Source organism: Lolium perenne, chromosome 6, assembly GCF_019359855.2.
Source record: "Lolium perenne isolate Kyuss_39 chromosome 6, Kyuss_2.0, whole genome shotgun sequence".
Lineage (NCBI taxonomy): Eukaryota > Viridiplantae > Streptophyta > Magnoliopsida > Poales > Poaceae > Lolium > Lolium perenne.
In genome coordinates, this window is record NC_067249.2 from 243,984,576 (window position 1) to 244,006,914 (window position 22,339).

At 45.7% G+C, this 22,339-nt stretch overlaps 1 protein-coding gene across 1 annotated transcript; it reads left to right on the forward strand.

Annotated features, from left to right (window-relative positions):
- The first annotated feature begins 2,628 nt into the window (after positions 1-2,628).
- LOC127305648 (uncharacterized) lies at positions 2,629-5,187 on the forward strand. Its single transcript, XM_051336156.2, has 3 exons — positions 2,629-3,007; positions 3,896-4,025; positions 4,144-5,187. Exons 1-3 carry the CDS (start codon positions 2,872-2,874, stop codon positions 4,994-4,996), a joined length of 1,119 nt encoding a protein of 372 aa, XP_051192116.1. The 5' UTR covers positions 2,629-2,871; the 3' UTR covers positions 4,997-5,187.
- Positions 5,188-22,339: the final 17,152 nt, after the last annotated feature.

Here is a 22,339-nt window from a genome sequence, read left to right on the forward strand (position 1 = left end):
ATATATGGTTTTCTGTTGTCGAAGATTACTTTGTTGTAGTGTTTTCAGATCCACCAAGCATTGATCATGATTAGAGAGGAGGACCCCCTATGTGTGTTTGTGGGTGCATAATGAATGGTTTGTTGTTGCCTCTCCACAAGTCTTCTCCAAGTACATTTATTTGCCCAATTGATCAGATACAAGAGAGGACCTCATGCCACATGGTGCATGAGAAGGAGAAGGCAGTGAGAAGGTGGGTAATGGTATCAACCAACTGGTCACAAAGCAAGCCTTATAGGGCAGGGAGGCTTGCCATGCCACATAAACCTCTCAGTGGTCCAACACCAGCATTGCTAGACTAGCCAGATAAATAAATTCACCCTAGGAAGGACCCACAGTGAACCAGTGAAGCTTCCAAGACCTCGGTACGACCAAACCCACCCCTTGGAAGAGGATGGAATAGGATAAATGTGAGTATTATGTCCATTTATCGTCTATCTCCAAACTAGGATATCTAGTAATGACGCTAGTTTCAAGTCCTTGACCATGAGCCAAAAATGGATATAATTCCAGAATGCCAACATTCTAAGTTCCCTCTAGATGTTGGTGATCCAACATTCATCAATCAATGCATCCCTAACTGTATATCATTTTCTTTCATCCATCTCAAGATGAAAGAAAGGAGGTCGAGGACTGTACTGATGATGGCCTTCACATCTAACCATTGATCCTCCGTACAAGCGAGTGGATATTTCGTAAGCAACCACCATTAATGCAAAAAAAACACATTATGCTCATCCGCGGAGAATTTCATCTCAAAACCATACAAAGGATGGATGGGGTATGTAGCATTGTCCAACCAACAAACCGAGAGGCTAGTTGTGATCTTCAAGAGGTTGTGTAACCCCAACCTGTCGATCTCCAAGGAAAGGCAAACCTTCCCCCAATTGACACGATAATTACAACCATGTGTGACCCCCTATCCGGCACGAGCAATTCCCGGAGTATATTGTCCACCTATTGCTAGATCTTCTTCTAAGGCTTAGGGACATCGACAAGTGAAAAAGGCAGGACGGTCATCACTCCTTTAACCAAGGTTAGCTTCCCATCCTTGGTCAACATGTGGGCATTCCAAGTTGGGATTTGGTCACCAATCCGGCACACTAAAAATTAAAAGAGACACTAAAAGGTTTCTGGAGCACACGGGGGATCTTGAGGTACTTGATCGAAAGTGGGCCACAACTAGCAGCCTAAAGGTGATGATGCATCAAGGGTATCTCCATCCGAGAATCCGATGAGAGACACTGATCACTTTCTGAAGTTGGTGTACAACCCCAAAACATGCCCGAAGAATGCGAGAAGGCCGCAAACCATAGCTATCCTATACGCGAAGCAAAAGAAAAAGATTGTGTTCACATAAAGGAGGGATGTCTCTAAGATGGGGGCATTCTAAAGGCACCAAATAATACAAATCTCGCGAGCCTTCGCTAGAAGCCGCTTCATGGTTGCAATGAGGATCATGACCAACATAGGAGAAGAGAAGGTCACTCTGTGCATCCTTTGGAGTGCCATACCGGAGGCCCCGACTCATTATTGAAAAACACTCACTAGTTAGATGGGGAGATATGGCAATCCACTCTGGAAGCGACGGCCAAAACCGACCCTTAAAGCACCTCAAAGAGAAGTTCCCATGAAATGGCGTTGAAACCATGTGTGTTGGCCATCTTGAGCATGGCACGAGGTTCCTTGAGATGGTTGAGGTATCATGTTGACTGTTGAACCAACATGGAAGTTATCATTGATGCTGAGTTTTTTATGCACGCACAATGATTATCCTCAGCCAATGATCTAAACCTTGGGATAACCTTGAAGCCAAGGTTTCACCCACTAATTTATTCGATATATGGATGAGACTGACATGGTGGTGGTCCTATGGAGCAGAAGTATTCAACCTCTTGGGAAGGAGGATCGACAATGTCTAGTTCAACCCTTGGAAGCTTCACCAACGAAAAGAGTGGAACTTGGCGAGAGTAACCATGACGAAGATGACACAGCAAGCCTATACTAGGAACTCTGTTTCGAGCCCGTGGTGTTGCTTGGGTAGGGTCCTCGCCACACTTGACGCCCGGAAAACTACCCACACCTCCTTCTCCAAGAAGGGGCACCAAGGTCCGCCAAGTACTTGAAGCTTATACCAAGAATTCAAGGTCCATCTATGACTTGTGGGACTCCACTATGCCGAGAAAGGAGTGGAGGAAAATATCCTGCACCATTGGATTGCTTCGTGATTTGTGATAGTGATTGACTTGCAGCACGGGTTGCAACTAAGATTCAATAACATCCCTGACTGAGAATTCACTTAATTTTAGTTGACTGAGAATTGATCACATCCTTTTAAATAATATACACTTGGCAAATAACTCATATTTTTAGGTTACCTTGGTTTCCGAAGGTTAAACTCGAAAATTAATTCGAAATATTTGGATGCCTCTCACACACGAGGCATGTCATGAGCAACACACACAGTTTTTTGGGCAGAGACGATCCTTTTGAGTGCATGGGAGCCAGGACCGCCTGTGGAAGCTACCGTCACATCACAAGGCAAGGCGGCACTCCCGCATTTTTCTCCCGGTGTCCGCCTAGTCCCAGTCCCAGCTATAAAGCTCCGCGCATCCCCTTCCTCGTCTCTTCCAACTCGATCACACCCGTCACTACTAGTACTACTCCGTCCCCAGTCCAACACCGCAGCTACTCACATCGATCATCAGTCCTACTGCTCCATCGATCGCCTCAGCTGATCTCCGGTCGGCCGCTAGCTAGCAAGCTTCATAGCCATCTACGCGCGTCCCGGGAAATAGTAGAGAAGGAGATCGATTGATCCATCGGGCGGCCATGGGGAGGGCGCCGTGCTGCGACAAGGCGACGGTGAAGAAAGGGCCGTGGTCGCCGGAGGAGGACGCCAAGCTCAAGGCCTACATCGACGAGAACGGCACCGGTGGCAACTGGATCGCGCTCCCACAGAAGATCGGTACGTAGTTCCATCTTGATAGGTCTTGCCGTGGCCGGTGGTGTTCTTTTTTCCGTTGCTTTTGCCTAACACAGTTGAACTTGCTTTCGCGGTTAATTGCACCCTCTCTCTCTCTCTCTCTCTCTCTCTCTCTCTCTCTCTCTCTCTCTCTAGATTTGGCCATTTCTCATCTGTCTGTATTTTCCCATAAATAGAACAGTATTAATGTTCCAAGACATGGAAATAGTTGCCTACCTAGCCTACTACCTATGGAACAAGCTAGCCAGTACTATGACTGTATGCTTTTTTGTGTTTAGTCAGTTTGAAAGCCAACATTTTCACAGGATATATCTGCCCTTTTGATCTCAACTTTCTAAGCATATCTTCCTCCTTTCCCCTCTATCTAACCTTGAGCCGGAAGAGCCAAGGTAGGTTGGGACAATGAGATTGGTCTGGTAGCCCATTCAATCTTTAGTTTTAAATTACAACCAATAAAATTACAGTTAGTTTAAACTTTTGATGAAAAGAAAGCTACGATGTTCCATCCATGGATTGGCTTATTTGTTTGTCGCGCAGTGACAGATCTCTAGCTAGATGGGATCGATCGGCTTGACAAAGAAGCAACTATTGCTTTCTATAAAATATGGAAACTGGGAAGTAGACTGGTAATTGCACGAAGATAATTAGATCATGCGATTAAGATTTACCAATTAATAGTGAACATATAATTTTGTAGGGCATGTGATCTCCCGTGGTTCTTGCTAGCTAGTGTAATAAACCTAATTATATGCCAATTATCAACTAATTAATTGTGTTGTACGATACTATGATAATTAATAATTTTTGTTGTATCTGGTGTGTTCTTGCTAGATTGTCACTGAAGATCTGTACATGATTTGTTGATTCCAGGGCTGAAGAGGTGTGGCAAAAGCTGCAGGCTGAGATGGCTCAACTATCTGAGGCCAAACATCAAGCACGGGGACTTCAGCGAAGAAGAGGAGCACATCATTTGCAGCCTCTACATTAGCATTGGCAGCAGGTAGATGTAACCCAAATTCATCTTCTTCATCGCATGCATCGTGTTCTAATCTCAGGCTCTCCGCCACCAATTCTCTTTAATTTCTCGAGATAACTAATGTAAGCGAGCATGGATGCAGGTGGTCGATCATCGCGGCGCAGCTGCCGGGAAGGACAGACAATGACATCAAGAACTACTGGAACACCAAGCTCAAGAAGAAGCTCCTCGGCAAGCGCGCGCCCTCCCGCCGCATGCGCGGAGGCCAAGACGCGTCAACGACGCCCTACTCCTCCTATCTTGCGACGGCCACGGCGAGCGGCAGCGGAGGCAACAACGTTAACGGCGCCGCTGCGGCGACATCGCACGCATCCCTGAGCTCGTCTGCGCTCGAGCGCATCCAGCTCCACATGCGCTTGCAGGGAATCTACAGTGCGTTCGGCTGCGGCGCCATGGCCGGCAACGCGCCACCACAGTGGCCGAAGCTCGAGTCTCCGACGGACGCCGTCGCCACGACGACTCTCAGCGCGTACCACCAACCTCAGAGTTTGGTCGCTGGTCACACCCTGTCCGCCGCTGAGGCGGAGCAACTCAACTCTTCCTCCGGTGCGACCTACATGCCGGTGCCGGGTAGCTTCGAGGAGCGATCCAAGCTAGGGTTCTGCTCTCCTGCCGGCGAGGCTTCCGACGTGTCCAGCACCGTCGAGATGAGCTCGGAACCACTGGTGGGTGGTGGCTTGGGCTATGTTGACGAGCTATACGACTTCCTCTACAGCAAGCAGCTAGCGGCGGTCGGAGGTTTTCAAGGCGGAGTTCCTTCACTGCCAGAGCTGCAGTGTCCAGATGGCGGTGCCGTCGTCGGAGCGGATGAGAGGTTCTCGACGTGGATGGCGTCTTGCGACTATGTTCCTACGACCGGCGCCAGTCAGCTCCAGCCCCAACAAGGCAGCAACTCCATTAATCTGCAGGATTTCGTGCTAGGGTATGATCAATAATAGTTTGTGTGCTAGTTACAGTACATTACTCCATTACGTATACATTCCAATGATCCACTTGATAGGTTATAATATGCATGTATGTTTCGATCTGTCGATCTTAAACTTGCTTGTTAATACACATTTGTAAGTATGTATGTGATATTGTGATTCAGTGCTATTGGTTTAATCCATATATTCTTTAAAGATCATATATTTGTGTTATTTCTATTGCACATGCATGCCAGTGGTCGGATGCATATGTATGTGAAGGAATTCTATCGTGTCAGCCTAACTGCCTAAACACAAGATGTTCTTGCAGCTGGAAACTTCAGGCGGGTGCACTCAATGTGACCAATTCGATACACAGTCATACGCCTTAGAATATACTCCATTCGTCCCATGAAACTTGTCTGAGATTTATTAAAAATTGGATGTATCTAGATGACAATCTTCGTGGGATGGAGGGAGTACAAAGTTTTGTGTCACTAATATTAGGGTACGCTCATGGTAGGACAGCATACCTTCACGGCTTCACCAGAGATATTGCATCATTCATTCTCTCATGCATTTCCGCTTCATACTGTTTCATAAGTACAAATACCGAGTACGGACAAAAACCCATCACCTACAGTTTCAGTGCATTTGTGTCAGTGATAATAGAAGTCGCGACAAAACACAAACCCGATAGAGAAATCCACGCCCAAGGTTTATCCTGATCTTAACGTCGTAGGATCAAATCTAGGAGGATAACTAGCCCCAAGAAGCTAGAATAACTAGCTTCATTTGGCCAAGGTTGGATGTGTCTTAGTACGTTTTGTTAGGAATCGTGTGCCTCGTACGTCAGGGAAGGCGATCTCAAGTGCTAAGAACTCCACACTGTTGTCCAAACAATTGTAGAACCACAAACTTGGACTAATCCACACACAAAAGGTCAAAACCGTAGAGCAAAAATTTGAGAAAAACGAGGACTCCTTCTCACGAATCCGGAAGATCGAAGGCAGTAAGGATTTCTCGTAGTCATGTTGCCTAAACTTGTAGCTGAATGGTTTAAACAAAGGTCCCTAAAGGGTGGGGGATAAGGTTAAAAGTTACAACAAGATCAATAAAATCCCTTAGCTAGATCAGACCAAGATTCAAAATGACTCAATATTTTCATTGCATTTTTGTGCGAATAAGCAGTCAACTTGAAGAGTTATCGAGAAGCTTTTCAAATATCAGACAACCTGTAATAGTATGTATACCTTCAATAGAATTGGTCATTATACTGGCTACACACGTTCAAATGATGCAAGGTTTATTTGGTTAGAAAGTAAATTTAGTGGTATGGACTGTTATGACGCTGCTCTTACAGTAAGGTGGTAGGACACAATAAAAAGGCGAATACTGAAAGCATTAGATTAACTCAAAACTTGTTTCACTAAATTCGTTTCTTTAGCTATTTTGTTTGTAGGATCGGAAATTATTTACTTCCTTAAACAATGAACTTGTGTTCAAGTAAAGGAGTATAAGTTGAAATCACAGAATTGTCACATATATAATGATAGGATTTATGTTAGCGTTCACCTGTGTATGTGCGTTCTTATTTCTTCTCAGTAAAATTTCTAACTAATATATTTTTCGGAAATTTCATATATGTTGTATCCATATGCTTATCATTCACAATCCCTTGTCAAAGAGCCATCATCGACTCTATTTGGTCTAAGCATGGCAATGCCACTAGTAGGAAAACCCTTATAGGCGGAGCTTATTTCTGTGGCGCACCACTAAAAATGCGCCACAGAATATTATTTTGTGGCGCACCATTCTGGGTGCGACACAGAAATAGCTTAATTTTGTGGCGCACGCTTGGGTAGTGCGCCACAGAAACTATGTGGGGCCCACATCCTGCCACCACCAATTATTACTGTAGGTATTTCTGTGGCGCACATGTCGTGCTGCGCCACAGAAATAACTCTTTCTGTGGCGCACAGGCTTAGGTGCGCCATAGAAGTAGTTGATTCTGTGGCGCACCTTCTCCGGTGCGCCACAGAATTAAGGGACTTATATCATCTCGCCCGGCCGTGCCCTCCCCCGCCTGTTCACCTCTCCCCTCCCGATCGAGCCCCTCCCCTCTCCCCTCTCCCCTCTCCTCCGTGGTCGCCTGGATCCGCCGCCGCCGCCTTCCTCCGTGGTCGCCTGGATCCTCCATGGTCGTCGCCGCCGCCGTCGCCGCCTTCCTCCGCGAGGGGCGCATGCCGCCGCGGTCCTCCCATCCCCGCCACCTGCAGCACAAGCTGCCCCTACGGCGAGGAGGGGCCGCCGTCGCGGCAAGGTGGAGGAGCCGCCGCCTCCTCCTCCTCCTCCACCCCTGCCGTCATCTTCAAGCTCGTCCTCCACCCCTGTCATCGGTGCTCTCTCTCCCCTCCCCTCCTCTCCCTCTTAATTCCTCCTCCGCTGCCCCTATGGCTTGTGTTTGCAAGCTCTGGTGATCATTTGATCACCAATTGGTTGATAATTACTTACTGCTTTCTCTATCTATGCATGTTGCTTGATATACTGTGTTGTTGCTTGATTTGTATAGCTTCTCACCATGTACTGGTGGTTGCTTATGCTTTGAAAAGCATATGAATGGATGCATGATGCTTGCCAAGCATCCCTGTTGCCTAGCAGTTGACTAATTCATTTATCTGTGAAACTTTATCTTGTTAATGTAGATAATTGAGATGAACTACTTTGCAGTAATGATTCTATTACTGTATTTACTTAAGCTAGATGGATGCCAACTATTGTTGGGGACCCTAGCTTCATTTTGAATCCTGTTGGGTAATGATAAGTGTGTAGGCTTGGTGGTTTGGATGGTTTGGTGGTTGAATTGGCCTTTGCAGTCATGAACTGCTGGCTTGGTAAATCATCTGGGATGGTTTTCTTCCTAGTTCCATTTGGAAGATGCTACTATTCAATTGGTTGGCATAACCATGGTGACTTGAGTTGGTCAAATTCCTGGTCCTTGCCATTTGTACCAGGCTTCACTTGGTCTATGATTAAATGATGACCAAACATTGTCATTCCACCCTATGTGCTTGTGTTTGACATGGCTGTTGCTATGTCTCTGTACATATTTACTTGATGGATTCTTGTGAGCTTATGGTATGCTACTATGCTACTGGTGGGCTTGTATACATACATATTTGTAGTTGCTCTTGGTTGGCCTAAGAATGCTCCCTGGCCAGATGCTTGATGTCTTGGCTCAGCCAATGATGCAAAGGCTGAGGCAAAAACTGTAAATGAATGTATACTAAAATAGAGATATCCACAGTAGGGGATCATGTAAATGAATGCCACTGTGGTATCCTTTGAAGAAAATGGGAAGTTTCTGATGGTTTAAAAGACTAGGTGATGCTAGGTTATTAAGTTGGCTGTCAAGGTTGGTTTTATCTGGTTAACTTGGATAGGCTATGTGTTCTTGCTTACTTATGCATATCCATCTCTACTGGATTGACTAGCTCAGGCTTGGCCTCTCTCTTGCCAGCATCACTTGGTTACTACCAAGTGATGAATAATCCCTTATGGTACCCCAGCTTTGTTTTGAACTCAACTGAGTAATGATAAATTTCTATTTCTTGTTGGCTTTGATGAAAATAGAGATATCCACAGTAGGGGATCATGTAAATGAATGCCACTGTGGTATCCTTTGAAGAAAAAGGACTGTTTCTGATGGTTTTAAAAGGCTAGGTGGTGCTAGGTGATTCAGTTGGCTACCAAGACTTGTCTCATCTGGTTAGCTGGGATATGCTATGTGTTGTTGCTTGTTTAGGCATATCTATCACTTACTGGATTTACTGGTTCTTGATTGGCCTCTCTTTTGCCAGCATCACTTGGTCTATATACCAAGTGATGAATAATCCCTTTGGAGCATCTGCTCCATGCATGCTATGTGTGTTTGAGCATCTTGACTTATGTCACCATGGTTGCTGGTTTGTTGGTGTTTTTGTACTTGCCGATGATTAGATGGTTGGTCGATCACTCGTACACTCGGGGGTGGAGCAAGTGAGGCTTGGTGTGATGGCACAAATATCAACCTGTGCATCCTACCTGGCCTCACTTACTCCATCCCTGGATGTTAATATTTGTTTCGACCAACAAAGTATGAGGCATATGATATCTATTTGAGATACCACTTGGCTCTTTCTTCCATTTTAGTGCCGATGATTAGAATGTTTGGTCACCTATACGCCGCAATATACTTTGTAGACGAGCCCCCCTTTCCCTGGCCGCCGTTCCGTGAACGAGTCCTTGACGAGACAACAACGCCGACATGCCTCTCCGGCGCAGCACCACTTTTCTTCTCTCGCTGTCCAGTACGTGAACGAGTCCTTAATGCCAAGACGGTGCCAGCCTCCCTAGCATCATGCCGACCCCTGTTGTCGCGCTTCAGGCCGTGTCGATCACGCGCCCTGCACTCTTCGTCTTTTTGCCCGGTGAACGAATAGACTAATCGTTGGAATAAGGAAGCCGATGACGGCCGATCGCAATTTAATCTTGCGACCGGCCGTCATCGGTTTCCTTATTCCAACGATCAGCCTATTGGTTCACCGGGTGATGGCGTGTAACTCACACGTTCGTTGGGAACCCCAAGAGGAAGGTATGATGCGCACAGCAGCAAGTTTTCCCTCAGAAAGAAACCAAGGTTTATCGAACCAGGAGGAGCCAAGAAGCACGTTGAAGGTTGATGGCGGCGGGATGTAGTGCGGCGCAACACCAGGGATTCCGGCGCCAACGTGGAACCTGCACAACACAACCAAAGTACTTTGCCCCAACGAAACAGTGAGGTTGTCAATCTCACCGGCTTGCTGTAACAAAGGATTAACCGTATTGTGTGGAAGATGATTGTTTGCAGAAAACAGTAGAACAAGTATTGCAGTAGATTGTATTTCAGTAAAGAGAATTGGACCGGGGTTCACAGTTCACTAGAGGTGTCTCTCCCATAAGATAAACAGCATGTTGGGTGAACAAATTACAGTTGGGCAATTGACAAATAAAGAGAGCATGACCATGCACATACATATCATGATGAGTATAGTGAGATTTAATTGGGCATTACGACAAAGTACATAGACCGCCATCCAACTGCATCTATGCCTAAAAAGTCCACCTTCAGGTTATCATCCGAACCCCCTCCAGTATTAAGTTGCAAAGCAACAGACAATTGCATTAAGTATGGTGCGTAATGTAATCAACAACTACATCCTTAGACATAGCATCAATGTTTTATCCCTAGTGGCAACAGCACAACACAACCTTAGAACTTTCTCACATTGTCCCGGTGTCAATGCGAGCATGAACCCACTATCGAGCATAAATACTCCCTCTTGGAGTTACAAGCATCTACTTGGCCAGAGCATCTACTAGTAACGGAGAGCATGCAAGATCATAAACAACACATAGATATAACTTTGATAATCAACATAACAAGTATTCTCTATTCATCGGATCCCAACAAACGCAACATATAGAATTACAGATAGATGATCTTGATCATGTTAGGCAGCTCACAAGATCCGACAATGATAGCACAATGGGGAGAAGACAACCATCTAGCTACTGCTATGGACCCATAGTCCAGGGGTAGACTACTCACACATCACACCGGAGGCGACCATGGCGGCGTAGAGTCCTCCGGGAGATGATTCCCCTCTCCGGCAGGTGCCGGAGGCGATCTCTGGATCCCCCGAGATGGGATCGGCGTTGGCGGCGTCTCTGGAAGGTTTTCCGTATCGTGGCTCTCGGTACTGGGGGTTTCGTCACGGAGGCTTTAAGTAGGCGGAAGGGTAGGTCAAGAGGCGGCGCGAGGGGCCCAGACCATAGGGCCGCGCGGCCAGGGCAGGGGCCGCGCCGCCCTATGCTCTGGCTGCCTCGTGGCCCCTCTTCGTTTCGTCTTCGGACTTCTGGAAGCTTCGTGGAAAAATAGGCCCCTGGGCTTTGATTTCGTCCAATTCCGAGAATATTTCCTTACTAGGATTTCTGAAACCAAAAACAGCAGAAAACAGCAACTGGCACTTCGGCATCTTGTTAATAGGTTAGTTCCAGAAAATGCACGAATATGACATAAAGTGTGCATAAAACATGTAGATAACATCAATAATGTGGCATGGAACATAAGAAATTATCGATACATTGGAGACGTATCAGCATCCCCAAGCTTAGTTCTGCTCGTCCCGAGCAGGTAAAACGATAACACAGATAATTTCTGGAGTGACATGCCATCATAATCTTGATCATACTATTTGTAAAGCATATGTAGTGAATGCAGCGATCAAAACAATGTATATGACATGAGTAAACAAGTGAATCATATAGCAAAGACTTTTCATGAATAGCACTTCAAGACAAGCATCAATAAGTCTTGCATAAGAGTTAACTCATAAAGCAATAATTTAAAGTAAAGGCATTGAAGCAACACAAAAGAAGATTAAGTTTCAGCGGTTGCTTTCAACTTGTAACATGTATATCTCATGGATATTGTCAACATAGAGTAATATAATAAGTGCAATAAGCAAGTATGTAGGAATCAATGCACAGTTCACACAAGTGTTTGCTTCTTGAGGTGGAGAGAAATAGGTGAACTGACTCAACATTGAAAGTAAAAGAATGGTCCTCCATAGAGGAAAAGCATCGATTGCTATATTTGTGCTAGAGCTTTGATTTTGAAAACATGAAACAATTTTGTCAACGGTAGTAATAAAGCATATGCATCATGTAAATTATATCTTATAAGTTGCAAGCCTCATGCATAGTGTACTAATAGTGCCCGCACCTTGTCCTAATTAGCTTGGACTACCGGATCATCACAATGCACATGTTTTTACCAAGTGTCACAAAGGGGTACCTCTATGCCGCCTGTACAAAGGTCTAAGGAGAAAGCTCGCATTGGATTTCTCGCTATTGATTATTCTTCAACTTAGACATCCATACCGGGACAACATAGACAACAGATAATGGACTCCTCTTTTATGCATAAGCATGTAACAACAATTAATAATTTTCTCATTTGAGATTGAGGATATATGTCCAAAACTGAAACTTCCACCATGGATCATGGCTTTAGTTAGCGGCCCAATGTTCTTCTCTAACATTATGCATGCTTAACCATAGGGTGGTAGATCGCTCTTACTTCAGACAAGACGAACATGCATAGCAACTCACATGAAATTCAACAATGAATAGTTGATGGCGTCCCCAGTGAACATGGTTATCGCACAACAAGCAACTTAATAAGAGATAAAGTGCATAATTACATATTCAATACCACAATAGTTTTTAAGCTATTTGTCCCATGAGCTATATATTGCAGAGGTGAATGATGGAATTTTAAAGGTAGCACTCAAGCAATTTACTTTGGAATGGCGGAAAATACCATGTAGTAGGTAGGTATGGTGGACACAAATGGCATAGTGGTTGGCTCAAGTATTTTGGATGCATGAGAAGTATTCCCTGTCGATACAAGGTTTAGGCTAGCAAGGCTTATTTGAAACAAACACAAGGACGAACCGGTGCAGCAAAACTCACATAAAAGACATATTGAAAACATTATAAGACTCTACACCGTCTTCCTTGTTGTTCAAACTCAATACTAGAAATTATCTAGACCTTAGAGAAACCAAATATGCAAACCAAATTTTAGCATGCTCTATGTATTTCTTCATTAATGGGTGCAAAGCATATGATGCAAGAGCTTAATCATGAGCCCAACAATTGCCAAGTATCACATTACCCAAGACATTAATAGCAATTACTACATGTATCATTTTCCAATTCCAACTATATAACAATTTAACGAAGGAGAAACTTCACCATGAATACTATGAGTAGAAACCAAGGACATACTTGTCCATATGCTACAGCGGAGCGTGTCTCTCTCCCATAAAGTGAATGCTAGGATCCATTTTTTATTCAAACAAAACAAAAACAAAAACAAACCGACGCTCCAAAAAAAAGCACATAAGATGTGATGGAATAAAAATATAGTTTCAGGGGAGGAACCTGATAATGTTGTCGATGAAGAAGGGGATGCCTTGGGCATCCCCAAGCTTAGACGCCTGAGTCTTCTTAATATATGCAGGGGTGAACCACCGGGGCATCCCCAAGCTTAGAGCTTTCACTCTCCTTGATCATGTTGCATCATACTCCTCTCTTGATCCTTGAAAACTTCCTCCACACCAAACTCGAAACAACTCATTAGAGGGTTAGTGCACAATAAAATTAACATATTCAGAGGTGACACAATCATTCTTAACACTTCTGGACATTGCATAATGCTACTGGACATTAGTGGATCAAAGAAATTCATCCAACATAGCAAAAGAGGCAATGCGAAATAAAAGGCAGAATCTGTCAAAACAGAACAGTTCGTATTGACGAATTTTAAAATGGCACCAGACTTGCTCAAATGAAAATGCTCAAATTGAATGAAAGTTGCGTACATATCTGAGGATCATGCACGTAAATTGGCTTAATTTTCTGAGCTACCTACAGGGAGGTGGACCCAGATTCGTGACAGCAAAGAAATCTGGAACTGCGCAGTAATCCAAATCTAGTACTTACTTTTCTATCAACGGCTTAACTTGGCACAACAAAATACAAAACTAAGATAAGGAGAGGTTGCTACAGTAGTAAACAACTTCCAAGACACAAAATAAAAACAAAGTACTGTAGGTAAAAACATGGGTTGTCTCCCATAAGCGCTTTTCTTTAACGCCTTTCAGCTAGGCGCAGAAAGTGTGTATCAAGTATTATCAAAGGGTGGTGCATCGTTATTATGAGCTTCCCCATCCGCAGTGGTACTAAGGGCTTTGTCAATTTTAGGCCTATAATAATACTTCTTTGGTTTAGGCACTTTAGAGACATACATAAACTTTTGCTCCTTACCCACATAAGCTTTCTCCTTATATTTAAGAGAAGAAAATGTTGAACCCAAGGTTCCCATAGCCTTTTCAAGTTCATCAATCCTATCGATTTGATCATCATGGACAACACAAGTTCCTAGGACACTAATTCTTTCATCAATTCCTCCTAAGGATTTATCAAGTTCATCAGTCTTATCAAGTAACATTTCCAATTTAGCTTCAATACTTGGAAAATTTTTCTCTATGGTTTCCAATTTTTTCATAACATCTTCAAGAGAGATTTCAGTTTTAATTTTATCAACAGGGGGTAATCCAAATAAACTCTCAATAATGCAACTAGCTTCTAATGCAGGAGTACTTAAGAAGTCACCTTTTGCGAGACTATCAAGAACATATCTATTCCAGCTAGAGATACCAACATAAAAAATCCTGAGTAAAATAATGGTGGAGTGTTTCTTAGTGCATCTATTATGGGCATCACTAATTCTATACCAAGCATCTCTCAAACATTCTCCCCCTCGTTGCTTAAACGTACGAACTTCAACTTCGGGATTACTCATTTTAATAGTAGTAAATAAACCAAACTAGATAAAGTAAATGCAAGTAACTAATTTTTTTGTGTTTTTGATATAGCGAACAAGATAGCAAATAAAGTAAAACTAGCAACTAATTTTTTTTATTTTGATTTAGTGCAGCAAACAAAGTAGTAAATAAAACTAAGCAAGACAAAAACAAAGTAAAGAGATTGAGAAGTGGAGACTCCCCTTGCAGCGTGTCTTGATCTCCTCGGCAACGGCGCCAGAAAAAGAGCTTGATGGCGTGTAACTCACACGTTCGTTGGGAACCCCAAGAGGAAGGTATGATGCGCACAGCAGCAAGTTTTCCTCGTAAAAGAAACCAAGGTTTATCGAATCAGGAGGAGCCAAGAAGCACGTTGAAGGTTGATGGCGGCGGGATGTAGTGCGGCGCAACACCAGGGATTCCGGCGCCAACGTGGAACCTGCACAACACAACCAAAGTACTTTGCCCCAACGAAATGCTGAGGTTGTCAATCTCACCGGCTTGCTGTAACAAAGGATTAACCGTATTGTGTGGAAGATGATTGTTTGCAGAAAACAGTAGAACAAGTATTGCAGTAGATTGTATTTCAGTAAAGAGAATTGGACCGGGGTCCACAGTTCACTAGAGGTGTCTCTCCCATAAGATAAACAGCATGTTGGGTGAACAAATTACAGTTGGGCAATTGACAAATAAAGAGAGCATGACCATGCACATACATATCATGATGAGTATAGTGAGATTTAATTGGGCATTACGACAAAGTACATAGACCGCCATCCAACTGCATCTATGCCTAAAAAGTCCACCTTCAGGTTATCATCCGAACCCCCTCCAGTATTAAGTTGCAAAGCAACAGACAATTGCATTAAGTATGGTGCGTAATGTAATCAACAACTACATCCTTAGACATAGCATCAATGTTTTATCCCTAGTGGCAACATCACAACACAACCTTAGAACTTTCTGTCACTGTCCCAGGTGTCAATGCAGGCATGAACCCACTATCGAGCATAAATACTCCCTCTTGGAGTTACAAGCATCTACTTGGCCAGAGCATCTACTAGTAACGGAGAGCATGCAAGATCATAAACAACACATAGATATAACTTTGATAATCAACATAACAAGTATTCTCTATTCATCGGATCCCAACAAACGCAACATATAGAATTACAGATAGATGATCTTGATCATGTTAGGCAGCTCACAAGATCCGACAATGATAGCACAATGGGGAGAAGACAACCATCTAGCTACTGCTATGGACCCATAGTCCAGGGGTAGACTACTCACACATCACACCGGAGGCGACCATGGCGGCGTAGAGTCCTCCGGGAGATGATTCCCCTCTCCGGCAGGGTGCCGGAGGCGATCTCCTGGATCCCCCGAGATGGGATCGACGTTGGCGGCGTCTCTGGAAGGTTTTCCGTATCGTGGCTCTCGGTACTGGGGGTTTCGTCACGGAGGCTTTAAGTAGGCGGAAGGGTAGGTCAAGAGGCGGCGCGAGGGGCCCAGACCATAGGGCCGCGCGGCCAGGGCAGGGGCCACGCCGCCCTATTCTCTGGCTGCCTCGTGGCCCCTCTTCGTTTCGTCTTCGGACTTCTGGAAGCTTCGTGGAAAAATAGGCCCCTGGGCTTTGATTTCGTCCAATTCCGAGAATATTTCCTTACTAGGATTTCTGAAACCAAAAACAGCAGAACAAAGAATCGGCACTTCGGCATCTTGTTAATAGGTTAGTTCCAGAAAATGCACGAATATGACATAAAGTGTGCATAAAACATGTAGATAACATCAATAATGTGGCATGGAACATAAGAAATTATCGATACGTTGGAGACGTATCACCGGGCAAGAAGGCGAACAGTGCAGGGCGCGGGACACACGGCTTGAAGCGCGGCAACACGGCCCGGCATAATGCTGGGCAGGCCGGCACGGTCTTTGCATCAAGGACTCGTTCACTGGACAGCGAGGGACTGGCGTGGTTCTGCGCCGGAGATGCAGATCGGCGTTGTTGTGTCGTCAAGCACCCGTTGACGGAACGCCGACCGGGGAAAGGGGGCCCTTCTGCAAAGTATACGGCGGTGTATACTGCAACTATGGTTTCTGACCATAGTATTTGTGTTGACCAACAATGTATGAGGCACTTATTCTATTTTGTCATTCCATTTGCTTTGAGATTTTCAAAATGCCGATGATTAAAATGTTTGGTCACCGTACACTCGGGGGTGGCGTAAGTGAGCCTGGTAAGATAGCACAAATATCAATCTCTTGTGCATCCTACCTGGCCTCGCTTACACCATCCCTGAATGTTAATATTTGTGTTGACCAACAATGTATGAGGCACTTATTCCATTTTGTCATTCCATTTGCTTTGAGATTTTCAAAATGCCGATGATTAAAATGTTTGGTCACCGTACACTTGGGGGTGGCGTAAGTGAGCCTGGTAAGATAGCACAAATATCAATCTCTTGTGCATCGGACTTGGTCTCACTTACGCCATCCCTGAATGTTAATATTTGTGTTGACCAACAATGTATGAGGCACTTATTCCATTTTGTCATTCCATTTGCTTTGAGATTTTCAAAATGCCGATGATTAAAATGTTTGGTCACCGTACACTCGGGAGCAGCGTAAGTGAGCCTGGTAAGATAGCACAAATATCAATCTCTTGTACATCGGACTGGTCTCACTTACACCGTCCCTGAATGTTAATATTTGTGTTGACCAATAATGTATGAGGCATTTATTCCATTTCTCTTGTGCATCGGACTTGTTGGTCTCACTTTCTTCCATTTTCATCATAGTAGGAACTGGATGAAGGACCCCGATGCAAGCGAGCCTGGTGGGTAGAGATGAAGGAGCAAAGGAGGAACCGGATGAAGACTACTTTGTAGGATGAAGACTACTTTGTATCTCGAAATTGTGAATTTTGTATGAATTAAGAGTTGTATGCAAAACATTTGACACTTGCCACTATATATGTATCTCGATCGGGATCTAAGTAATGTGATGATGATGTCTATGTTATATCTGTGCAATGTACATAATATTTATATTATATCTGAATGTTGCTGTATATAACCTGTATATCTGTATATTGCTGTCTATAAACTGCATGTGTACAGGAGGCAGCACAAAATCGTGTATAATACAAGCAAATTCTGTGGCGCACTGCAAACCAATTCTGTGGCGCACTCTTTTCTGTGGCGCACCTAAGAGCACGTGCGCCACAGATACGTTAACTCTGTGGCGCATGGGCTGGTGCGCCACAGAAAGCTTATTTTTGTGGCGATGTTTCTGTGGCGCACCTCCCATGCGCCATAGAATCCATTTTTGGTGCGCCACTGATGAGGCTTTTCCTACTAGTGTGCATTTGAAAATACACATATGGTTATGCAAATGTGTCTCATAATTTTTCTTGAATCTTCCATGCCAACTTTGCAAGGCCGTAGATGCGAATGCTTCTACATACACCAAATCATATTCCCTTACTTGATCATGCATTTTTTCTCATGACTCCTTATGATTTATCCATCGGTCGATGGGGTTGGCTGATGAGTGGGATGTCCTCTCAAGTCGTCGAATACTCCCCAAACACTCATGTGTGATGAGGGCTATACATATTAAAAACATCGACACTTTCTTTCATTATGGTCCAGATTATATTCCACATAATATATACATAGACCTCTCGTGTTGTGAGGTGTGCATTTGCCGCTTCAGGCTTGGGAAGTCCAGTAATGTTTTTGGAATGTTTCCGATGTGAAGCGAATTGGCATCGAACACTTATATTCTCCGATAGCCAGTGTGTACGACACAACAACGCACCAACGCGACCATATAAACAAGGCCACTTATGTTGCTCTTATTCACTCCCTCTAACCCTAGCCACCACACTCAACTCCCACAAACCCTCTAAAACACATTCTTCCCACTTCACATGCTTAATCTCACCCATTCCTATGGATTAACTCCGCTTTGGGCCACCATGGTGCTAATGTTTCTCGCCATTTGGGTGGCAGAAAATGTAGGATCTTGCCTCGCCGAATCTAGTTGCTGCCACACCGTCCCTAGTGGCATCTATGTTGGTGTCCATCACACCTTCCCCTTTCAAGTCCGATCTATGACTGTTCACACCGATTGGGGGACTTCGCATCTGCCTCCCCGATCCCAACATTTTACTCCCATAGTTGTGGGTATACTTCATGGGTGTACCATCGACAGTTAGATCCGGCAAGTCCGGGTGGCCCACAGATGGTGATGGTGGCATATGGCCCATCGGACGGCCAAGTTGCTGTTGATCAGGATGGAGGAAGTCCAGCCCAGGAACATGGAGCCGGATCCAACCGATCTTATCTGGAAGTCGGATCCGGCCTGGCCCATTAGGGATAGCCGGATCCAGTACGAGTTAGGGATAGTCGGATCCTTGACGTGCATGGCAATGTAATGTTCCTTAGTTAGGCAAGATTGTATTCCGGGTAGGAATCTCCGTAGAAACCCTAGATCCTGGCGCCTTTATAAGCCGGATCCCGGGAACCCTAGAGGAAGATCTCAAGCTAGTAGCGAGAGAACCACAACTCATTGTAACAACGCGAAAGCGCTTAGATAATTCCAAACAAGCAGCAGTAGGCCATGTCACGAGTGCTGGATTCCGGCTAGAACCGACCTCATCAAGCTTTCCATCGTCCCAATCGGCGACATCCACATCTTCATCGGCGAGACCGTTGATTCTGATGGAAACGCTCTGGTAAGTAACGCTGACGCGACTGCCGCTGAGCAGGATGCAGTCGCGAAGATCCGATCCGAGTCGCAGAAACTTCTTAAAGATGATTCCGCCTTAGATCTGAAAATTTCAAAGCCCACCCAATCCGCCCCTGAGCAGGAAACAGTGGTGGTGGACCAATGCAGATCCGCCTAGGTCTCACAGGTGTTAGAGAAGCAAAGGTGCCACTTTGTGCACTACCTTGGACACACCGCAGTGACCACCCCTCCTCATGAAGGAGCCGGACCCACGCAGGTCGAGGAGGCCGGAGAAAACAACGCTCCGGATCAGCAAGAAGCAGCCGGAGACAACGAAGATTTGATCCTCGAGAACCTGAGCCTGCTCTCCGGCGATGCATCTTCCATAGACTCGGAAGATTACAACCGTCTGATGAAAGAGATGGAGGACAAGGAGAAAGCTGAGGTCGAATCCGCTCCACCTAGGGAGGTCCTCGCGATCATAACTGGGCTGGATGAAGGTACTGACTCAGAAAAAACTCCACCCGGTGCCGGAATTCCGGGTCCGTCAGATCCGAGAGCTCCGCACCGGGTTCGTACCCGCGCTACGCCGAAGCTCCGTCAAGGACGTGGCCTCGACTTCGGTGAGGGGATGTCAGTGGAAGAACTCGCCAGGGCAGCAGGCCAAAACGGCGAGAACATGATGCAATCGGAGATCCTCACCAAGCCAATAACAGCTGAAGAAGCCGCAGATCCGGAAGCTCTAGAAGCTAAAAGAAAAGAACTACTTGATACGTCTCCAACGTATCGATAATTTCTTATGTTCCATGCCACATTATTGATGTTATCTACATGTTTTATGCACACTTTATGTCATATTCGTGCATTTTCTGGAACTAACCTATTAACAAGATGCCAAAGTGCCAGTTGCTTAATTATGCTGTTTTTGGTTTCAGAAATCCTAGTAACGAAATATTCTCGGAATTGGACGAAATCAACGCCCAGGGTCCTATTTTGCCACGAAGCTTCCAGAAGTCCGAAGAGGAGACGAAGTGGGGCCACGAGGTGGCCACACCATAGGGCGGCGCGGCCCCCCCCCTTGGCCGCGCGGCCCTGTGGTGTGGGGCCCTCGTGCCCCCTCCTGACTTGCCCTTCCGCCTACTTAAAGCCTCCGTCGCGAAACCCCCAGTACAGAGAGCCACGATACGGAAAACCTTCCAGAGACGCCGCCATAGCCGATCCCATCTCGGGGGATCCAGGAGATCGCCTCCGGCACCCTGCCGGAGAGGGGATTCATCTCCCGGAGGACTCTACGCCGCCATGGTCGCCTCCGGAGTGATGTGTGATTAGTCTACCCCTGGACTATGGGTCCATACACTACTAGGGAAAAGCCTATAGGTGGAGGCAAGTTGTGCCGGCGCACCACATTGTGCATGCGCCGGTGGAAAGGATTGCCGGCGCACCACATTTCAGCCGCGCCGGCGATGAAGGGATACTGCCGGCGCACCTCGGGGAAAGGCTCGCCGGCGCTATTTCCTGGCATGGCCCGGGCCGATTCGGGCCAGGCCCAAGAATCATTGCCGGCGCACCGGCCCAGTGGTGCGCCGGTGGAAAGTTTGCTATTGCCGGCGCACCCCTGGGCCGGTGCGCCGGCAATGATTCTTGGGCCTGGCCCGGTTGTGATATAGCCGAAAGGGGTATATGTTGCCGGCGCACCATGGTCCAGGTGCGCCGGCAATAACCTGGCAGTTATTTCAGCCACCAACCAGCCCACTCACTCACACACTCACTACACTCCACTTCTCCACTACACGGGCCACGAGCCTTCTCCCAACCCAGCTCATTTTTGCCCATTTCTATCCCCAATTTCACCAATTTGACCAAACAAAATCAAAATTTTTGAGCAAATCTTCCCTTCCTACATGCATCTCCCACATCCCCCTATGTAGATCTAGATCTACTATCCCGCATTGACCGCTCAATCTAGATCTAGATCTAGAAAGTCGGCTTCCATACGCCATTGTCGCGGCGCGTCGTCTCGATCTTATCGACGAATATATCAAACAAATAGGTGATTAATGAACAAATTAAGGAATGAAATCGATGTATGTTGGACATTTGAAGAAAAGCTCTCGTGTGTGGCATATATATATGTTGTGCTTGTGCTTGTGTGTGTGTTGGCGTTGAAAATGAGTTGCCAACGTTGCGCCGAAATGTTGATTCTTCAAGTTTCCGTTTCGGCACATTTCTGGCGCTCCTATGTCCTACCGTGTAGGAAGGTCATGCCGAAATTTTCCGTGAAAACTACCGACGGATGCATGGTTCTAATGAATTATGTAATCTTACCATGCAGGCGATAATGGTTATCGAGATGAGTGAAAGCATCGTGATGAGATATCTGAAACACGCGATCATCGACATGTATGAAAATAACCGCACGGAGGTATTGTGTCCGTGCCGGAGATGCAAACGAGGGAAATGGTTTGACCCGTATTCAGGCAAGTTGCAGGGGCACCTGCTCACTAATGGTTTCATGCATGGACACACTCAATGGATGAGTGATGATGGCGCGGAGGTCAATGGGGCGACGGCGGCAGGTGGTAAAAATGGCCGGCAAGAAGGAGGGCATCATGATACCGATGACGATGAAGAGTTTGTCGCACATGACGATAACCTTGACGACGACAATAACCTTGACGACGACAATAACCTTGACGACGACGAAGAGGTGCCGCTAGCTTCAGTCGTGCGGGACCCTCATCTTCAAGATCTGCTTCTCGAAAAGACGAAAGGCGCCAAGCGGAAATCAAAGCTTGAGCAACTCGAGATAGACTCGAATACTCCGTTGTACGACTCAGGTCGCGGGTTGGGGAGTCTCGCTTGAGAGTAGCTCTCTATGTTCTGAAGATGAAGTCGAAAGAAGGATGGACATACACAAGCGTCGACGACATCCTGGAATACGTGAAAGATCTCCTTCCTGCCGGAACACGTGTCCTGGTAGTCTAGCCGAGGCCAAGAGAATCACGTGCCCTCTCGACTTACCCCACGAAAAGTATCACGCCCGCATCAACGATCGTATCATGTATCGCAAGGAGCACATGGACAAGACCAAATGTCCTGTGTGTGAAGCTGAACGGTACAAGAAAGGGAAGAAGAAAGCTCCTCGGAAAGTTGTGTGGTACTTCCCGCCGCCCCGGCT

Bases quoted from the DNA above. Each gene is read 5' to 3' on its own strand.
- LOC127305648 (XM_051336156.2), top strand. From the start codon at position 2,872: ATGGGGAGGGCGCCGTGCTGCGACAAGGCGACGGTGAAGAAAGGGCCG. The intron at 3,008-3,895 runs GTACGTAGTTCC...TGTTGATTCCAG, and splicing joins CGCGCTCCCACAGAAGATCG to GGCTGAAGAGGTGTGGCAAA. The intron at 4,026-4,143 runs GTAGATGTAACC...GCATGGATGCAG, and splicing joins TACATTAGCATTGGCAGCAG to GTGGTCGATCATCGCGGCGC.